Source organism: Poeciliopsis prolifica, unplaced genomic scaffold (genome assembly GCF_027474105.1).
Source record: "Poeciliopsis prolifica strain line A6 unplaced genomic scaffold, Auburn_PproV2 SCAFFOLD025, whole genome shotgun sequence".
In the NCBI taxonomy this organism is placed as follows: Eukaryota; Metazoa; Chordata; class Actinopteri; order Cyprinodontiformes; family Poeciliidae; genus Poeciliopsis; species Poeciliopsis prolifica.
The window spans coordinates 5,549,362-5,571,893 of record NW_026562400.1 but is presented as its reverse complement, the minus strand read 5'-3'; the positions used below and the strand labels follow the sequence as shown (position 1 = coordinate 5,571,893).

General features: G+C 35.0%; 1 protein-coding gene across 1 annotated transcript in view; it reads right to left on the bottom strand.

Moving 5' to 3' along the window:
* Positions 1-301: 301 nt before the first annotated feature.
* grik3 (glutamate ionotropic receptor kainate type subunit 3) overlaps positions 302-22,532 on the bottom strand; it is a 119,111-nt gene continuing 96,880 nt past the window's right edge. Inside the window, exons 11-16 of the mRNA XM_055047153.1 lie at positions 20,255-20,478; positions 16,774-16,892; positions 10,290-10,507; positions 7,757-7,982; positions 7,231-7,481; positions 302-5,938 (exon numbers count right to left, since the gene is read on the bottom strand). Coding sequence (XP_054903128.1) covers positions 5,573-5,938; positions 7,231-7,481; positions 7,757-7,982; positions 10,290-10,507; positions 16,774-16,892; positions 20,255-20,478 — 1,404 coding nt within the window. The 3' untranslated portion in view covers positions 302-5,572. The remainder of the gene's footprint in view (positions 5,939-7,230; positions 7,482-7,756; positions 7,983-10,289; positions 10,508-16,773; positions 16,893-20,254; positions 20,479-22,532) is intronic.

Genomic DNA, 22,532 nt, shown 5'->3' with positions numbered 1-22,532 from the left:
TATGTCCATCTACTTTAGTGTGCACGGCTTGAAAAACAAAGCATTAGCTACCAACTGGGATTTCTGCTGAAATCTTAATGTTTTGTACACATTAGAATGACATTTATAATATAAAAGAGACTGTATTTCCTCTTTGTGTTATATGAGGTGCTCTCACATTGTAGGTGAAACTGCAGTAACTGTTTCTACAATTGTAAACACAGACAATTCTTCACATACAGTATCACCAAAATATTGTCCAAATGTGTTTTTATTTCCCCTGTTTGTTTTTTTAGTGCATAACAACAATCAGTAGAACAAGTAGGTTGTATTTTTTATTTAAAACTTCATTTAACCCATACAGCAAACTGTACAATTAAATTATTCACAGTGTGTTAAAAAGAATAGTTCAGTAAGTTTTCTATAGTAGTTTGCTGATACCCTCCAGTGTATTATTAAGATGCTCTTTTTACACATACAGTTACAATGAAAACAAATACACCTGTCCCACTTTTTCAATGTTTTTTTCATATTTTCTTAGCAAAATCTTACAAAAACTATATTCATAGAAAGTCTGTATGTTCACAAAGAAAACCCTGGTTGGCACCAACATATTTCTCATATATTTGGGAGAGTTTTTTGCCAGATGATAGAAGCATTAGGGATAAAAAGAAAAAAAAAAGGCGTAAATTAAAAAAGGATTAAATTAAAAACGTTTATCACATACAGGTAATAGAACAGGTTTATGTAGATTACATTTTCTGTTACTTTTCTCTCACATTTCTTACAGTTTTGTGTAAAATGACATTATTCACATTATTTATTTAAAAAAAAAAATGATATTCAATAACCAAATGGACTGAACCAGCCATGTTCGAATCAACAAAATTTAATTCAGTTATTGTTGTTGCCACACTTTAAAGAAATGTTTTACAATGAGTCTCAAAAGACTTTTAATCATCTGCAAGAAAAGTTCCAGTACACATCAGTGTGATGGTATAATAGTATAGCCGTAGATCAGCAGCAGTTATACCTTAGACCAGGTTGTAATGGGGAATTTGTGAAGAATAAAGGTCTACTGACACAAGAAATGCCTACTCTGAGGGAATATCCCTTGAACTCCTAGGGGAGCTCAATCTTTCCACTTAATTTTCACCATATAGAAATATATTAGCCATCATAAAAGACAATTTACATACATTTTCTCATCTAGATAGAAAAGAATCCAATATATCATTTTCAAACGTATTTCTATTAAATAAACGGTTTGGGGGAAGTGGATTTGGGATAAAGAGGGAAGGAAGGGTAAAGTGGCCTGATGAAATAAATAGCATCTAGAACATATTTGTGAACAGAATGAATATATAACTGTATAAATTTAGTAAAATACATCTTCTCCTGCCAATCTTATCTACATACTCTACTTAGCAGAAGAGAATCAATAAACAATTATACAGCGAGTCTCTACCAAACCAATGCTAAATTTTACAGATTAAAGTTTTCTTGAATCATAAATAGACATTTTCCTTCTTTTGTCACTGTGTACTGACCTCACAGAGGTTCAATGTTCTCTCTGCTTCAGCATAATGGGATCTTACAGACTCCTCCAATCTTTATTCTGGGTTATTTTGCTGGAGGTAAAAAAATTTATAGGCATTACAGTCAACACAAACACAAGAATAATTGACTATTCTTTTTCAAATTACCATACAGTCTTTCAGCATAAGTCCACACTTAACATAATTATGCCGACCAGTCGTCTATTCTGAGATCCCCTTCAAATTTTTTAACCAAAAATGATTTTTTTTAAAGTCTTTTTTATGACTTTTTTTTTATTTTGCGAAAATAAAATAATTATAACTTATTTTTAAAAATCTTGTAAATTATACCTGACATGGAAAGGGTTTGCAAAATGCAGCTTCCAGGCACTCTGTGGTCACAATCAACCAAAGAGCAGTTCAGAATTTAATGAGTATAGCCTGATTAAATGCACTTAACTTTCATTAAATACCAGTTATTTATTCTTTTAAGATATCCACCTTACACCCAGAGCTGTTGCTGTAGTATTGATTGTTGATGCTATTTCCAGGAAGGTAGAAGAAGTTGGAGTAACAAAATTAGTTTTGCTAGCTCGACATACTTTTACTGATGTAACTGGTTTGCAATAAGTCACCTAGGCTGGTCATCCACGACTCATAATGGCCCTTATTTAGGGTATAAAAATTGTAACAGTACTGAAACATAATGTCTTTCATATGTGTCTGCAGAAAATTTATTTTCATTTTACAATGCAATTCAACTTCAATGTTTTTAAAGCTTGTAGGAATAAGGTGGATAAACACAAAACCTTATCTAATGTTATCTGTTTTAGTCAATGCTGATCAATGTGTCTATTGGCAAAACTTTATATAACTTAGCTTATGTGCAGACTTGTCATTTCATGAAAACATGGGAGGACAATAAAGGACAAGGTTCAACAAAATGTAAAGGCTTACATGAAGAAGCTGCAATGCCTGGACTAGGTATGGATCATTTACTAGAAACAAGGAATACTGAATCTTAGTTATCAAGTTACAGTGATATCATTCCATTAGTCCATAATATGACAGGTAGATCTAAAAAAATCTAATATTGTGTAAAAGTGCAGTATTTCTTGGCAGTCATCTCAGACACCAAAATTGTCGTTCTATATGATAAGACTATGTAAAACCAAAGGAAACTTTTGCAAGTTCTTTGAGTTAATTGGGTAATTATCATGAGACACCAGGAATTTAAATAATGGTCTTTTTCACAATATTCTAATTTTCTGAGGCAGTTGATTTTGAGTTTTATTTACCTGTAAACCATATTCATTAAAATTACAAGAAACAAAAATATATAATTACTTATGTGATGATTCTTTATAATATGGGTTTCACTTTCTGAGAAGACTGGCAAGAAATACTCAAATTTTTCAATGTACCTTACCATTTAATGTCCAGACAGTTCTGGAGTAACCATCATTTTTATTGGTCTATTTAATGGAACACCACTCCTTCCCAAACTGTTTCTGGACACTGCTAAAAGATGACTCCACTAATTTTTCATTGCTTATAATAAATCTGTAAAGAAACATTGTTGAATGGGTAAAACAAGATATTTCAAGAAAAGTGAAGGAGCGTCAATGATCCCTCCTGTTATGGTCGCTAGCTTCCAGCAGCGTATTCAGTAGTCAACTGTGAATAACTGCAAATAGCCCAGGTAGACCATTAGCTAATATCAGTGTGATATTTGTTTTCCGCTAAAAGAGAAGAATATAGAAAATAATTATTGTATCCACCAATTAAAGCATGGGATTACTGCCACATGACAAATAGTGGGTTGGTCTTGGCTTTTGCCAACAACACATCCATGATTAGTCGAATAATGGACTCCACGAGTCCCGTGAAGGTCTGCTGTGGTGTCTGGCTCCAAGATGTTAGCAACAGGTCATTTAACAGGCCTGTGACGTTTGGATGGGGCCTCCATAGATCAGACTTGTCAGTCTTAGACATGCCACAGAGGCTCAATTAGACTGATAGTTGGAAAATTTGGAGGGTAATTTGACAAATCAAAGTACTGGAGAAACATTTTTCATTTTATGGCATGGAACATTATTTCCAATGAGCCTACAATCATCAGGGAAATTATTTTATATAATGGTATGCATGATCTGCAAGAATGCTTGAGTAACTGGTACATGCCAAAGCAACAACCTCATAGATCTCAGAACTCAAAGTTTATCATCAAGACATTGCCCATGGTATCACATGGCCTGTGCTTGCTTGTCTTTTTCCTGCAGTGCTTTGTATTTCCCAGATAGGCAAGGCTGAGGGCCATCCATGTAAAAAATACAAAATAAAGAGAAACACCCTGCATGGGAACCATTCCATCATCTTCCACTGTCCTATTTCCAGGTCTGAGACAGTGGACAGGGATCAGCAAATGGATGGGCATCCAAACTTATCTGTAGCTATGCAGTTTCTTATTCAATAATCCCCGATGCAGTAGTATTATCTTTTTTAATACTACATAACAGATGTGTCATGAGCCACAACACATCTGTTGGACCAAGCAGGCTACCCTTTTCTGTTCATGTGCATCAATAAGTCTTAACTGACTGTGGTCCCAGATCATCACTTTTTTTCCTTGGACAATTTAAATTTAAACTGTCCGCGGCAGACCACAACCAAGAGCTCCAGTTTTGTAGATGTTCTGATTCAGTTCAACACAAATAGGCCCTTCTTAAGCTCTTACTCAAATTCATACACTTCTGCATTTTCCTGCCTGTAAGCAGCAACTATATGTATTACATATTCACTTCTTTTCAAATTTATCTCACCCGGTACTGAGTATCAAGTTGAAATTCTAATCAGTTTTCTTGTCTTCACCTTCGAATATTCATCTTGTTATGCCTTGATGGTGTAAATTAAAGCACTAAAAATGTATGCTCAGTTCCATAGGTGATGAGTCTATTTTTTGCTTTAGTCTATATATCAAAATGAAAAAGGTTGTCAAGAAATGCTATATATCATCTTATTCTGTTAAAACCGAAGTGACGTTTTAATACAAATTAAAATATGTTATGCTTTTTTACTAAAATTGGTCAAATATTGTTATCCATTTTAGTTTTAGATTTTTGTGTGAATGATTTGATTTCATGGTGTTCTTTTTTCCACGTTATCATAATTGGAGTCACATAGTGAGCCATGCCTGTCCATATCCAGACACAGATAGTTACATTTGAATGCCTCTTACAGCAAATAAACTGGAAAATGAGTCCTTTAAGTCCCGCTTCAGCCCCTCCAATTCACTGTTAATTGAACACCTGGTTATTAAAGAGCTGTCACTCTTGATGTTCTGAGTATAAATTTGTTGAATGGTCAGGTCTTTGGCAATCAACATGTTATCTGGTAAAAATCTAATTATGTACAAAGTAATTTGAAAGAAAAATTAACCTTGAAAAAATGTCAAAAATCATGTCAAATATCCCAAGTTAGAATCTTATGTTTTTAATATACAGTTGATGTGTCCACAATCCACTTTGCATGAGTGATTGTGGTTGTTTTTGTATGATGATATTTTTAGGTTCACATCACAGCTACATTGGATGTAAATTTATTGTTTCACATCTTGCTGTAGGTTCTACCAGTCACAGTGTTGCCAACACTAAATGACACAGTCACCCAGCTGAACTTGTACATATTTCTGCTGCCAAAGGTCATTCAGTTTTGTGAAAATCAACAGGCTCAACAAAAGAACTTCATATATAAGCATGATTTATCACAAAATTCCCTTCTCCTTCTGGAACTGTATCAAAGTCATTTATTGCCATTTTCAAAAAGCCTTTTTTCATTTCCCAGGCCATGTTTTTACATAAAATTTTAAATTTTTTAAGTGACTCAGTGTCCACTGAATATTGTGTTTTCTCTTGTGGTACATATGTAAACATCAGACTTGAACTGATTCATATTTGGGTGTACCGTTTCCTTTGTCAGGTTGTTTTTCTGCTCCTGGCACGACCTCTACAACCACAACCAAGTATTTTTTATTGTATTGATTACAGTGGTGTCTGTCATACCTGTGTGGCTGATGCTGCCAATTTGAGTTGCCCATGTTTTGTAAGTGTTCCCATGTCACTGTTGTTAATGATGTATCTGGTAATCCCGTCTATGCCATTGTCCCTGGGCTCTGACACTGCCCCTGAAATGTTGCTCACGAGGTTCTTGCTCTGCAGGGAACACATTGTCAGGGGAACACAGGAGTCATCCCAGTGCTGCAGCTCATGTTGTCCTTTCCTGGGAGTCGCCGGTCGTTGTAGGCGTGCATGTTGATCACTGCATCCGTCTTCACCATGACCGGGGGCTGAGGCTTGTGTTTCACCCGTCTCTCGCAAGTGAACGACAGTCTGATCTCGTCCACCATGGCGCTGCACAAAGACCTCTGGGCAAAAAGGGAGGATCCGGGGAGGGACACGCGGAGCAGAGGGGGAAGGGACGGGAGATAAATGCCTTAACTTTAAATTGTTCTGACAGCAGAGGGTGTCTGCAGTCTAACGAGTAGGAAAAGGATGAGGAGTACTCATGTTGCCTTAATAGCTTTGTGTGCATATGCGCCTGGCTGTCATTAATGTTACACTGCAACCTCATCACCACAGGTGGTATACACATAGCTCATTAATATTGCTGTGTCAGTAGCTCTGAACACATAATACATGAAAATGCATGCAGAAATGCCCACAGCATGACTCAAAATTATTGATTTACACCATTAAAGGATTGATGCTATTCTGCTATCTCCAATGACTAATAATGGATTAATTCCCTGTTCCAATTTGTAGTAATGCCAGTTAAATGAGTAAATGTTTTGGTGCTATGGCCAAGGGATTAGTCAAAGAAAGGGATGCAAATCCCTTCATAAATTTTTTGAATCAAAAACAATTGATTCAACCTTAAAACTATGAATAGCACATAGCTTAAAGGTATGCAGAAAAAGAATCATAACACAATAGCTATGGTTCACAGCTTCTGTGAGATACAGGTGCATCTTTACAAATAAGAATAGCATTATAAAGTTGATTCATTTTTGCAATTTAACCTGAAACAATAAAATCATACACAGTGGATCTCAAATGTACAACTCTTATAAAATACCATGCTTCTAATAAATTAAAATTGAGATCAGGGTCAGGATGAATAATTCTCAATATGTTTTCCACTTTAAATATAAAAATCAAACACAGTAACCTGGTTTTATAGGTTTGGGGTCAAAACTGCATTATTTTTGGAAACGTTCCTGATTCAAAGCACTTTGACAAAACCCAAGTTCCAACTAGAGAAAAGCAATCCAGGACATGTTGGGTACAGGTATGGCAATATAAACATCTTTCAAAATAGTAGTCAGAAGTTAAAGTTTTGTTTTGGCCGAGGAACTTTCACTATAAGAAAATTGTATTTTCTTATAGCATTTTCTTAAACACCATGGCATTTTAATAAGGATTATAATTAAACATTCTGGATCCACCGTTATATGTGAAATAGCTGTGGAAGTATTGAAATAAATTATTTTTTAAATTATTTTCAAACTGATTGACTTGGACCCATATGGGCAAATAAGATGGAGCCCTGTATAATTACAGTATGCTGACATGCTTTTGACCAGGATTCAAAACCACACAGTGAGAATAAATTTATAAAAATGCTCTTTAAATTTATGATCTGTGGAGATATATACCTGTTCACGTTCAGCGGTCTTTCTCAGCTTGTAGATAAATTCAGCAATTGCCACAAAGACAGACAGCACCAGACCAGATGCCAGCACAATGAATATACCACCCAGGTTCTGGATCCCCATGGGGCCCGTCTCGCGACGCTCCTCGTCCAAGCAGCTGCTTCCGCTCCACCACTTCTCCTTCAGAACGTGGAGAAGCCCATCCTCCAAGATGCTGAGGATTGCTATGCTGATTTTGTCCCTGTATGGCGAGCCTGCAAACAACATAAGGTCCATTTAACTTCGGATGAAATGCCAGCTGGACTTTGTGATAATAAGGTTCATAAACACATTGTGGCACACTGTCTTGATGAATAGCTACATTTGTTTTTCTTTTTTACCCTGCATTGCTATTGCATCTACGGGCTATTTCTCTTGCCCTCATCTTTCAGGGAAAAAAAAGAAACATACCCAATTTAAGAAAAGGGTTTGAATTTGTCATAGTACTGGAGCTCTGAAATATAGTTTGGAGGCTATTCATAAGTCTTACCGAGGGGAGTGCCGATGCCGTAGCCTTTGCTGTCAATAAGCCCTCCCACTTGTGTCAGGTTACAGTTTCTCCTAGTGATATAATCAATGGTGGTGGACTCTGTAATGAGTGCATAGTCAGACTTCAGCACCCTCTGAACCCCGTCTTCCACAGACTTCACCAGAGACGTTCTCGGCCTACTGCTCATGAAGGCCCACATCTTCTCAAATGTAGAAACCTTTGATTTCTGTGAGGGATGGAAAAAGAAAGTTGTAAAATAAATTAATCTCCGAACTAAGTTTTAACATTCTTCGATGCTGAAGGGAAAGAAAAAGTAGATGGAAAAGCACACAATGATTTTATTAACATAAGAATGCTAAATTCAAATAAAGCAACTTTTAAAATGCAATAAATTATTAAATATGGGTTGTTCTTCAGTAGTAATGGAGATTTTCTGAATGCTAAAAATATCTGAGACTATTCAGATGGTATGCGTAATTACTCTACAGCTCTTAGTGGTTTATTTAGTTAAAAACCAAATAGATTTAATATGATTACTTTTCAGATCTCCATTATCACAGGATTAAAGAACAATGAATTGAAGCTCACACACATCTATTCTCTAAAGTGTTACTGAAGCAGCAATAATAGAATGCCGTTCCATTCGTCTTGCATCAATCTAAGCGGTATTTCATGCAATTTTCTGTGAGGTCACATTTATGCCATGTCTAATCCAAGATAATGACTGTCTAATAACTATGAGCCATTTCAAATTGTGTGAGGTGCTCTTATAAAAAATCTGCTCCTGGTGTTAAATCCAGTAACAGTCTAGTACTGCAGATCTTAGAAGAGATATTTTAAATTGGCATACAACCACTTATTGTTATGTTTTTAGCAGTCTTCAACTTCCACTTTGGAAGAATTTGAGGTAATACAAGAACATTCTGTGCGACAGCGGTCACACACACTTTTAAGGAAGAAAGTGCTGCACAAATATAATGATGTTACTGTGATGTGACTCTTGCTTTGTCGCTCATATTTTTACTCATACAAAATTTTAAAACGGTTAACAGGATAAGAAGCATTTTTATGGCGGGTTAAATTTGTAAATTAATCAAACATTTTGAAGTCAGTAACAGTATTTAAGTCCACATTTAAAAAATCGTTAAACTCTAAAATAAGTTCCCACCATCAGTAAAGTTCGAAAATAAATGCAATGGATTATTTGATCTAATTTCTTACATTTGTCTTGCAAACCCTAACCTTTAAAGCAATAATGTTGGAATTTTTAAAAAATAATCATAACTTGGTGATTAGTTTTATTACTGGCATTTATTTATTTATTTTGAAGATGTAAGATGAACTTTTATAGATAACAAATTATTCATGCACACTGTTAATCAAGTGTACAATATAAAGTAGTGTCCGCTTTGTTTTTAATTGGATTTTAACATTCAATGGTTTTTAATAATGCCCCAGTTCCATTTGTGTGAAATGACTGTTAATTTTGTTTTCTGATCCCATGTCTATATTTACGTTTGGTTGCTCGGATGTAAAATGTTTACGAGGCAAGATAAGTAAAATGATCGCCACAACCGGAGCACAACTCTGATCACTTCTTATGACAATGACCAAAGTTATTGTCCTCCTGACTAAAGTTAATCATCTAATGAGCTCCCTAAATGGCTAACATGACCCATAAATTGGCTGCTGACCAGAATCTGATTTTAATCTTGAAAAGCTTGGATCCTGGACCAGCCAATTTCAAAACTCAAAAATTTGATCTTTTTCTAATCACCGAATGCATCTTATGTAGGCTCTGCCAGGTCACAAGAAGATTCTTTGGTTTGATTGAAAAAAAGTTTAAAATATTATTTTTGCATATTATTATATTAGGGGTGGCACAGTGGCGCAGTTGGTAGAACTCTTGCCTTATTTTTATGGAAAATTTACTTTATGACAATTAAAAAAAAAACCTTGGACAGAATTTGCACCTGAAGTTTCTCAACCATCAGTTTTTGAACTGGAGTAAAAAGTCAAAACTTTTGTTTTACTTTCTATTTTTTTAAATAATCCACAGTAATTAGCAAATACCAGAAAAAAAGTATTTCTCTACATCTGGGTTTCAACATCATTTATCAGCCTTTCCTGCCTCATTGAATTAACATCAGTAAGCCCCTCTGCCACAGCCACCTGTTTCTCTTGTTCATTACTAAAAATTCTTGAATAGCAGAAATAATCCCCAAACTTTTTTTTTACATAGTTATTCAAAAATTGCATGTGTTTATGTACTTGATTTCCAACACATTGTAACTATCGAACAGAAAATATAGATTTTTAAAAATATTTATGTATAATATGTAGACTTAAAAATATTCCAAAAGTAACATTTTAAATCTTGAATATGGTCTGCATAGCTGTTCAAATGTAGTCTTTTCCAATGTGCACATTAATATAAGGTGAACTGTATACTTACAAAAGAATATTTCTAGAATCTGACAAAAATATTAGTTCTGTATTTTGTACTACTACTCTGGATAGCTTTGTTATCTACCTTGAAGAAAGCCATTGTTGCTCCATCTCTGACCACACCATACTCAATCTTGGTCTGCTTGGCAATGTCATCAGCTGAATCCACGGGTGAGTCCATCCTCTCCACGGTAAGGAAAGCTGCTAAATTAGCAGTATATGACGATATTATGATGAGCGTGAAGAACCACCAGATTCCACCTATTATCCTGGTCGATAGGGCTTTGGGCATCAGTTCCGAGCCTGTGTGCAACACCATGAGAGAGAAAGAGAGAAACATACTGTAAATGAGTTAAATGAACGAGGTGACACGACTGCTTGCATTTTTGTTAATTAGCTTGAAAATGCTTTTGGCAGTGCCACTGCTTCTCATTAAGGGGCTGTGAGTTGGTAAATGGAAATTAAAGCCAGTGGGGCAGGATAGTCAAAATGTGAGCTAAAACTAGGAGCAGAAAAATTTATAGAAATACAAACATGCATTTCTTTCCTGATTTTAGAATATAATTTTAGAATATATATGTATATATATATATATATATATATATATATATATATATATATATATATATATATATATATATATATATATATATACAGATAAAAATCACTATATCTATGATATATTTATTTATGTTAACGCCGAGCAGAGTGCGCTGATTGCCTCCATGCCATGCCGAGCCACACAGATGCAGCAATTCTCGCAAAAGGAACCTTGACCAAGTATTAAGTGTATAGTTTGAACAGTAATTGAGATGCTTTTCAGTGAGCCGAGATTTATGCACTTAAACCCTGTTTTATCTTTTCAAATTTGACGAGAAACAAAGCTTTTGGTTTTCATTAACTGCTAGCCATAATCATCAAAACAAGTGTTGAAACTTTAAATTCATGTCAATGTTTAATCTACTTCATGCTTGAATTTTACTTTAATTTCCTAAAATGCACTTCTAAAAGGACTTTAAACCACAAATTGTTTCCGTGACCCTATAAAATATATTTTTATACCTCATTGGGTCCACTAAAAATACATATTACTGAAATATGAAAACAATTAATCAGAGCCTGCATCAAGAAAAACAAGGAAAGAAGACAATATGTTGACAGAAGAGCTCTGCATCAGCCTTGAATTTGAGTGGGTCTCATCTGAGCACAATGTTTACAATGGCTCACTGACTGGTGTTAAAGTTACTTTATATCTCATCTCTGACAACCTTTAAAATACCCTTGTGCTTTGTGCACTCTGTTACTTTACTGAGAAGATTTATGAGGGCAATTCTGAAGAGTAACAAGCCCACAGAAGGCGGGCAGCCTGGTCAGCTCTTTAACCTCTTCCACCAAATTTGATTGGATTTGTCCTTTGTGGTTTGACAAAGACTCTACATGGTTACAAACAAGGGAAGATAGAAGCTTCCCTTAATTCGCAATGACTTCAGGGAGGCAAGATCCCGATGCATTCTCTGGTCACACTAAAAGTGAAGTGAAGCCATGGGTAACTCAATTGAATTCCACACTATAAAGCACTGTTGTCAGATGGGAGCAATATATGGCACTGCATCAGAACACTCCAATAAATACAAGAAGCAGATCAGTCATATGGTGCCAACAATAAAATGGTGGCAAGATACAGTACGATACTGTTCTCAGAGGAAGTGGTCATTATTTGTATACCAAGTCAATGTTATCATACAGAGGCCATTGTTCACACTATTAGCTGTCAAGAGATTATATCTCTCACTCGATACTGCACTTTCTACTCAAAGTAAATTTACTGTTTGGATTATACTTGAAAAGAAAATTGTAATGGGAATCATGTATGTTAAATTGCTGAATTTTTACATTAGCTTGACTTACTAAATAAATCTGGTCCTTTCCTACATGTTTTAGATTTTTTCCACTCAGTACAGCTGATTCAAAAGATGGCATGCCTCTAAATGTTGCAAAAACTTTTTTTTATCAACCATAACGCAGGTGTGCAGCAGTAGGGAAACACCTAACTGTGGGCTCTGAAGACCAAGCTTGAGGACCTCTGACTTAGGCTGTCCAAAATCCTAGTCTGATTGACTGATCGGCACTTTGTTGATGACTACTTCCCCGGAAGATTTCAATTGTGGGTGAGCTTCAGTATTGTGAGACTCAGACATAAAGAACCAGAACCAACAATTATTATTTATTTTGCCCCAAACAAATCAAAAAGAAGTCAAATTAAGTTGACAATATTTTAGAATGACCGTGATTCCATAGAAAGAGTTGTCATCTTGGCAAATGTCATGCAATTTGTTTGTTCCATTCAAGCTCGCTTCCTCCTACCATATGTCAAATTGCTGATGGGCAAATGATTTAAACCCTTGTATATTGGGTTTGAACTTTTATTTTCATTTCTAGAACATTTTTTCTTTACTCTTTGGACATATCAGTGTCCCTCACTGACTTTCTTCAAGGGTATGACCTGATTCAGAATCCAAAGTGGGGATTCTCCAAGACATTCAAGGGATCTGAGAACAAGACAACTGTAAGTCTGCAAGTGACCTCTGTGCAGACAGAAACACTCCTAGAGGAGGGAAGCCGACTATCTGTCTGACCAGAAATGAAAGTAGGTTTTAAAGAAGACAACAGCAGCAGCTGACCTATTCTATGCTCTCTGTTTTTCTGTTCTCTAGTGTCAGCTCTGAAACTTTTAATTTATTCTTCTTTTACTTTTCCACTCAAATTAACATTAGGTATAATAACTTTGAATTCTAGACTGTAAACCCCATATACTTTAGAAAAAAAAAAAAGTTTTTACATTTGCATACACATTATTTTGAATACTGAGTTTCTAGTTCAAAATACTCTTCCTTTCCAACTTTAGTCATTGTAGAGCAGGAGTAGTGTTACCAATTAGCATCTTTGTTCATATTGTTTTTTTTTCTTTTTACCTAATTACATTATTAATTAGTAGAGCTTTATCTGATTAACTATAAATTAATTCTTGATTACATTAATTGCCACTTTCTGGTGTTTTTACAAATTCTGTTATTTTTTAATTGTTTGAGACTGGATAAAATTAAACAAAGAAATATTTAGAAATGTCCTGCTGTTAAGGCAACAGCAGGACTCATTTATTGTTTCCAAACAATATGTTGAGTCAGAGAATTATTACTATTTTTTTTACATATTTACATTACATTGATGTGCTATTTTTTTATAGTTAAGAAAAATAAAAACAAACACTATATTATATGTCCATAATAATATATTCAATTAACATGGATATATTTTAATTACTCATAAATCACCATAGCATTTGAATAGGCACTAATTTATAATTGTTTTCAAACTTAAGGACTTTATTCCAGCAGAATATATGTTTTAAAATAAGTAAGAGCAAAAAGTGAAAAATATCATAAAAATAATTCTTTTTTGAAACTTAGCCCTAATTGTCTCGAAAAGAGTGACTTTTTGCTAAATGAGAAAGCTGGTATTTTTCCTGATTAAAAGCTCATAATTGGAACCATTATGTCATCATGTGTCAGAGGGTCTCATCTAATGAAATGAATCTCAAATCACAACAAAAAACTTTACAATACACATAATTTCTGCATTGTGTCGTTGAGCTGAAATGATCTCAGTGTATAGGCAAAGAAAATCTTATTATACAGAAAGTACAAAAAAAAGTGTTGTTAATTCTGGTGTTTTTTAGTATAGTCCATAAATCTTGCCATAAGCCAAATATGATTTCTGATTTTGAGACTAACATTTTGTCAGGTTAAAATCACAAACACAGTGCATAAATATGAACTGAAACAAACAAACAAACAAAAAAAAGGTCTGGGATGTGTTTTTTATTCAGATTTATTTGGTTTAATACCAGAAGCCACTATAGTTTCTGTCCTAATCTTAGTATCATTACTCATGTGGTGAAAATTATGCCAGTTGATATCAGATCTTCTAATGTACTGTTTGAAAGATTATTACAACAAATTAGTATCCTACATCTGTGGAAATATTAGAGATTCTTTGGAGTTACAAAAATAATTGATTTTTTTCTCTACAAATATGTCTTTCTGAGAGAAATTGAGTTCAGTGTCTTTAATTTTACAAATAAACCATTTCAAGATGCTGAAGGCAAAATCTAACAGACTAATTTGTTAGGTTATGTTTACTTTTACATTTAACTTTTTAGATCAAACATATTTTCAAACATTTTAGAAAAGGAAACTGATTTATAAAAAATAATCACATATGTGTTTGTTGTGAGAAACCCAGACCTCTGAGAATGCATCTGAGTGCTTTTGCACCTCCTGATATTTTATGTTCTTTTTGTTGTCTCTGACACCTCCCTCCCACAGACAGGCTGGTATTTTTTATTTTTTTTGCGGGTTTCCTCAAACGCGTCCATTTGCATTTTAAACATGTCAAGGAAATGGCTTCCGCCTCAGCTGCTGTCACCGTGTTTGGCAGACAAGCAAGGGGTGTCTGTTAATGTGACACAGACAAAATATACACCTCGCTACAGATACCGCTGTGCAGCATGTGTTACAAGGCGCTGTTGCAAAAACGGTGTCACTGAAAGCCAGGTACGGTGTCAGTTTTAAAATTAGATGCACTCATGCAGTAACTGGCAAGATGCTTTGGACTATTTGACCAATTAACTAACTGTTTTTAAGTGCATATATGCAGTATTCATAACCTTGTATGAACTTTTATGTTTCAAAGTGAAAAAAAAAAAAAACAATAAATCAAGGAACTATGAATAAGAGTTGATTAACAGCAGGAGTTTCAGTCAAAGCCTGAAAATGAGAAACACTGGAGCTCTGGCATTTACAGAAATCAGTGTGCGCCACATTATGAATAATAATAGAAAATTCTCCCCTGTTTAGTTTAATAAAATAGGCAACTAACTAGCTCATTTTGATTTGATTCTCCCTCTCACAGCGTACCTCTGCTGCTCTCATATTTCTCTGCCAGTATCAGCAAATTGGAAGAGCTGCTGTGCAGTTTCACAAGAGTGCCGCCGAGTTTCTGTGCTTAATGAATTGCTGAATGTGTTTGCAATCCTTGCAGCCGAAGATCCACTGAGCCTAACTAAACCTTCTTGATTTGTCTTGTTACACTGAGGTTAAACATTTTCTTACTTGGGTCCTTTTCGCCGCAGTTAACTCCATTATGTAAATCCTGGCCCTTCCTATGCTTATTCATCCCTTTAAGGAATACCTTGAAGAAGGAAAGGACTTCCCTTCCTTGTTTTTATACTCTGAACAATCATCATCACAGTGAATAGTATAACTGAATAGGAATAGCTCAAATTGACCAAAAGATTTTACAAGAACAATGCAAAACAAAAATACATCTTAGTATAAATAGTTCAAATTGATATCATTAGTGTTAAGCATCACAGACTTTAAAGCTGAAGATGGTATTTCTGTGTTTCTGTCATGTAGTTCAATTTATGTAATGTTATGTCAAAGGAAACAATGTTAAAGTCAATATATTTTCTTTGTTCAATAACTTTTTTTTAAGTTGTGGCACCAGTAAAAATTTGTTTGCAAAATATGTGGAAGACAGCAGACCATTTGAATCCTACTTTCGGCAATGTCATCATTGAAAAGTACAGCATTTGACAGAGATATTTATCAAACAAACTGTAGTTTAGCAATAAAGATCAAACACTGACTTGTTTCCTAAAATCCAAATGTATTGGGTCTTGCTTAGAATTTGAAAATCTTTGCTAGTTGAAAGCTAGCATGTAGCACTTAAAGAACATGAGGTATTTAAATTGTTTGAAAGCTTTCCCATTCACTTTATGTTGGAAAAATATATATTTTTACAGAAATCTAAGTATTGACAAAAGTGCAAAAGGTATAAACACCATGTATGGTGTAACACATCTACTTAATGAACTGAATAATGTGAGAGTCAAATAGCTTAAAAAGCACAAAGTATGCAAAAGAAGTTAATAAGATTTGCTATGGTATCATAAAAGTGCACTGACAGAACAAAAACAGTGTTTTGCAGGATCATCGTAATATCTGGTTGACTGTGTATTACACATCTCTGAGCTAGGCATATACATTTCTTTCACTAGGTCAACTTCTATATAAGTCCTAGAGTTGAAAACATCACACCACCCAGAAGTAGCATAGCTGACAAAAGGCATCTGTTAAACCTCTTTCTCATTTTACTCTTTTTCTCCCAACACATTATACTCTTAAACAGGTCGAGTGACTGTGTTACAGAAAGATACATGCAACAATGTTTTCCATCCCGACCTGCCAATCTCTGACAAGTACCTGGCACCTACTCTTTGCTTTTTTAAAACAGCAGCTAGGTGACAACAGCCTTTGTCTGTCATGTGAGACAGAGCCCTGCAGTTGTTCCTGACAGGTAAACGTCTTATGAAACAGTCGGGTGAAGGGAATTTCGGAGCTTGTCAGCTAAAGAGGCACAAACTAGGAGCTGATGATGAAGAGGAGGAGGTGATGCGATGATTACACTGTTTTTGAAAAGATAAGCAGCCGTGTTTTCTGTCATACCTTGTTGCATTAAGGAACCAACTCCAAACCAGAAGCTGTTGAGGAGTGTGAAGTTGTTCTCCACCACGTCCGAACCAGGATTACAGGGATGAGCGTCGTACCATTCATACGGGCTAAACCTGGGGTGGAGGAAGAGCAGGTTGAAATACTGTTTCTGTAAATTATTTCAGCTCAGAACTGAACTGACTAGAATTTTGGAATAAACCAGACTAAAATCCCTAATGCGGACATCACTTCAATTTTTATGTTGGTTAAAAAATTGGAATTTTTTTAAGATGCTGATTCAATCTTCTTATTGGAATAGATCTGAAAAAATTTGATGACCAGTTCTAATTATACATTTTGGAAAATAAATTTCCAACAGAGTTGGTATTTGTTTGGTTTTACTTTTTGGTCACAAAGGCTACCCAGTAAATCAAAGGATTTTTCTTTTTTAATTGTAATGTGATTCATTAACAGATTAACAGATAAACTAGCAAACTCATACTAGTCGTATGTGAAAAATCCAAATTGGATGTCAGCAAGTCTATAGAGGGTTCTGAGACCCAAGTCAAAGCCTAGATTTAAATATGACCGTAAGCAGACTGGTCGTATTTTTAAAACCCTCTAGTTTGGCTGAACACTTCTGTAAAGAATAGTGAGCCAATTACCATAAAAGCTTGAGGGTAACTGCGGCTGCCAAGGTTGGAACAATCAGATTTAGAAGACAATTACTTTTTCACATGGAGCCAGTTTAGTCTTAATAGCTTTCTCTCTTTAATATGGCATTATCATTAGAAAACAGCATTCATATTTGCTCTTATTATCATTGTCTAACTTTAAAGTTAGTTTGAGAGAATGAAATGTATGTGTGACAAAAAGCCATAATTTATCCTCATTAAGGTTTGACACATAGATATATTATTGTATATCTATGTGTCAAACAGAAAAATACTGAAAGCAATTGGCTAAATACTACCCAAATGCCCATTTTAGCAAGCTGTTTGTTTACACAGACAGCTCACAGTGTGTGCCCTAAAACTTTCCACTTTAATCGTCTGCTATTTATTTTTACCGTTAGCTCTTTTGCAAGAATATTTTCCATTATTGTGTTGCCATTCCAAGGTGTCTGCCAGAATTTTTTTCACAGCTGTAATATCTATTTTATCTAATCAAACAGGACATCAAAATACTTTCAAACTCTTCTGGCCTGGTTTATAAGGATTATGCTTCGCAATCCGTTTGCCTTTTTAAAACATGTTTTGTGCTTAAAGGTGACCAATGAGTCATGCATACACAGACAGGGTATTAAATGTCATGTTTGAGAATGTGAAACCATTTGCCATTTACTTTGCTATCTGCCATAAACCTTGCAATACTATTAGGGTAAACGTTGGTTTTGAAGGAGGTGCTGAATGAAATGTCACTACTTAGCCGATTACAAAAGATTTCTTTCAATACTGTTGTCTTTATTTTGGGAAAATGCCCCAAATGGATTTTCTCTAATGTATGTTAAGAATATATTCAAACAGACCTGAGTGAGACCGATTATGAACATTTCCTTTAAAAATGTCATATCCATTTGAATTATTTAGGAAAAATCAATCAGATGTTTCTTTTTTTTAACGAACAAATAGTTTTCATAGGTGAAGTTTTCTGTTAAGTTATATTTTACTACTTTGCTATCTTTCACCTAGCTGGCATTTGCAGTCAGGCTCCGTCAGACTTGTCACCATTTTGATCAATCCTTTCAGCCGCATTTTGTGTTACTTAAATGTTAAAATTGAAAGCCATTCCCAAATAATTACATGATAATTCACAGCTGTAATATCTATTTAGGGTGAAGAGGCACAGAGACTCAAAGAGACCTTCTGTGCAGCTGAAAGACACATGAATAAGCCTTAAAATGTCCGCATGTAAAATTGGAGCACTTCTGTTTTCTCTGCTAGTTTCTTTAAAGCTTATTGTCTGTCCGAGGTTTTGATTTGCCTCAGATCACATGCTTACAGTCCTAAAGCCTGAAAAACGACGAAGAAATCTCGAAATATGTTTGTATGAAAACACAAAATCACACACATAAATCTGTTGTTTTTTTTAAGAAACTAGTTTATAAAAATTGTAACTAGATTAAAACAGTCATTTGTTCTTTGTCCAACAGATATCAAATCACCTTTATTTTGAATAAGTTCATCTTTGTCTTTTCCATTTTGTGGTTACTTAAGTGAAGCATATAATGAAAAACATATGCCTCAATTTGTTGTAGTTTGGAAGAGTTGTTGAATATTTTGGAACAAAAAAATGTTAAAGTGGCTGTTTTTTCCCCCCCTTATTTCATGATGTACACAGATTTAAAGTTAGACGTTGATACTCTATACATGGGAAATTTATTTTACAGCAACTAAAGACATATCAATTTTAAGGCTTTCACATATAATTAAACTAAATGAAAGGAAGTTCCTGTTCTCCTGGACTCCATGTGACTGTGAAACTTTTACATTTGACAAAAAAAAAAAAAGACATTCTGCAATATAATTATCACGGTTCAGTTTAGGTGTGACATTGTTAAGAACACACGGACATTTTTATTATCCCTTTAAAATTACCCCTTTCTGTCTGAAAGAACTCTGTAATTATCCTGTACATTAACTTTTATATACATTTAAGAATATTTAAGGCAATTTACTTCTCCCTGGCACAGACAGCCATTGAGCTCTTAGGGGCACCATTTAGTGAATGATTGCAAAAATTTAAGATGATTTCAAACTTATGTAAAGCCACTCCAAAATTAGTTTAGTTTCACAGAAGCAAATGAGGATGAAGGAGTGCAGCTGTTTGCTCTCAAGCCCTTGAACTTCCTCCAGCGCCTGTTTTCTAGAACTTCCTCAAGTACCACTTTGCATGAGAAGCAGCAGGAAATGCAGGCAGTGACACTAAAAGGATATTAATCGTATTCATGACCAAAAAAAGAATTATAAATAAAACAAAACAAACGAAAAAAAAAAGAAAACAGATAATCTCACACTAAAAAAATACGCTGACAACTTAAATTTCATAATTTATAAAATATGTAAATGTGGATGATTAACTATAAATAAACTCAGATGTAATTTCACATCAGGTGCGAACGCTTTTTAATGCTGCTGAATATGATAATTACACAAGATTGTCTTTTTTTTCTTCTTCTTCTTCAAAAGTTTTTTAAAGCCCCCTTGCAATTCCCAAAGATTTCATGTAGAAAACCAGAAATTACTTACCGGATGGGACTTTAAAACTATGCTTGAAGGGTTTCTTTTACATTCACACTGCTGGGCTGTAGAGAGCTCATGCAAACATAACTGCCTTGATCACTACCCAGCAGTTAACTCAGTATGATAAACTGGACTCACGTACTCAAAGCTCAGCCCGTAATGATAACACGGCAAATTACTGTGACTACTGAAAACCACATGGGGTGAGGAATGAAGGACTGAAAGGACAAACAGCTTAAAGCATCTGTACTTACCTTGCAATGACAAAAAGAACACAGCTAACACCCAGGTACGCCAGTAGAATGTACACCCAGATGTCTGGAGTCATGGGGTTTAGGAAGGAGAAGAAGCCGCTGTTTGTGGCATTGGGTCTGCGATACAGGATGCTGATGCCCATACTCATGAAGGGCTTTGAGAAGTCAATGACTTTTTCACGCACATAGGTAATGGTGAGAGGGGCCACTGCCAAGTCTGCTCTCTGAAAAGAGAATATCGAACAGTTTTAGTTGTAGATTTTTTTTTTTCAGATCAGCATTTTAATTTTGGCTATCCTGGTCCAACAGTCTGCATGTATACATTCATTTGCTAAGCAAACTAGTGAAACCTCAACTTTTGATTCACTGTACTGTTAAGAATTGCTCACACTTTTTGTGAAATTGCAACAAAAAGAAAGTATTTTAACTGAAAGATGTTACACATTTAATTAGTAAATTTCACTCTGATATACCTAAGCTCAATCTGGAGCATCAAATCCTTCAGTGGGAGTTAAAAATCTCCCACTGTGTTTAATCTCAGGCCTTCAGAGAACAGCTGTTTTTATCCTAATAGGTTTGTTGGAGAACGTTAAGGAACAACGGCCATAATAACCACCAAGAAAGACATCAGACAAGTCAGGGATAAAGTTGTAGATAAATGTAAAGTGTAATACGTTTATAAGAGAACATTTAAAGTTCATTGGCAAAGGAGAGGGAAGCAGTAGAGATGGATATTGTTAAAACAATGGTGAGTGGCCATATTTGAAACAGGCAAGGGTTTATCTTCTAGCAGGAAAACAAGCATGCAAAATCACAAATGAACAACATATATCAAAGGATCAACATTTTAATATGTTAGAATCCCCCATACAAAATTTCAAACAACAGTAATTTGAAAAAAATGCCTATGCCCTCCCTGATGTCCTTTTATTAAACACCAAGATGGTTCAGGACATCAAACTAATTTAAATATTAGACAACAAAAGTTAACATAAAATGTATTTTTTAAAAAAATACATTTTCTGAATGCCATTTACCAAGGGAGAAATAAATCCAAACCTGCCTGGCTCTGCTTGAAAAAGTGAGAACCTACTAAAACCAATAATATTTAGAAACAATGAAATGTGACAATCAGGCCAAAAAAAAAAAAAAAAGAAATCAGGAAGTGGGGGTAGTTTTTGACACCACTGAGAATTATTGAAAGTTTTGTTTACAAATGCTTTTCGTCCCAGCTTATTGAGCTTGAGCTAATTTCCAAAGAAGAAAGGGCAAAAAGAGCTTTTGTGAAATAATTGCAATAAAAGGTGGCTCTACACCTCAAGGAGGCGGAATAGGATTGCATGTCACACTTTTTGAGAGTGTAAGGCAAATTTTGTCACAGTTGAGTAGGTATGAGACTTAAGGAAGGTACTGTGTCTGATAAAGAATTTATATCAAATTTGCATCGGAAACCCCTGATTGCACACACATTGTGAATAATTTCAATAAATCAAACTGATACAGAGAATAACATGTCAAAGTGTAAGAGCTCGGACGAGAGTTTGTGAATACATAGAACAACACATAGTTGAGACGCGCATGGCATAGCAGGTTAAGTTGCGGTCGCTACCCATTATAGAAGTATGCCTGGGCTGCAAATTTAAATAGTCTCAATATCCATGCCCCAAACCACCCACGTACGCTGTGCAACCCGAGAACCACCACCATCCTCTCCCCCTACATGATGGCTGGGCAGGAGGTTAATGAAACCAGCTGCTTGGTTCACGCTCGGATACTCTTTTCCCTTCCAAGAAACGACACAACCCACAAAGGAAGGCTTTCTTTAATTCCTCCATGTTGATCAGTGCAAGAGTAACAGGGCTTGAATATACAACAGATCACTGTACTGCATTTTCAACACATAGGAATTATTATTTTTATTTGTTTGTGTTATATATTTTGTGAAAATGAGGTTTATTAAAAAAGGATTTATATCAAGGATTAAGAAAAATTACGAATGAATAAAAGCTATGTTATCTTGATGGGTTTTGTTATACGATAATTTATGTTTTTAGGTTGTTGCAGTTGACAGCTGAATAGAAATTCTTGTGTCTTTCCTCTGTCATTTATTATTCTTAATATTGACCTTGGTCAGAATTAAACTGTTATTTTATACAACTCTTGGCCTAGATCTACACTCTCTGTACCTATAAATGCAGGTTAGAAATGAAACATTTTCACTTCACATGTGGCACCTTGAATTATGTGCTCCTGTGGTCTCCACCATGGTGGTTAAACA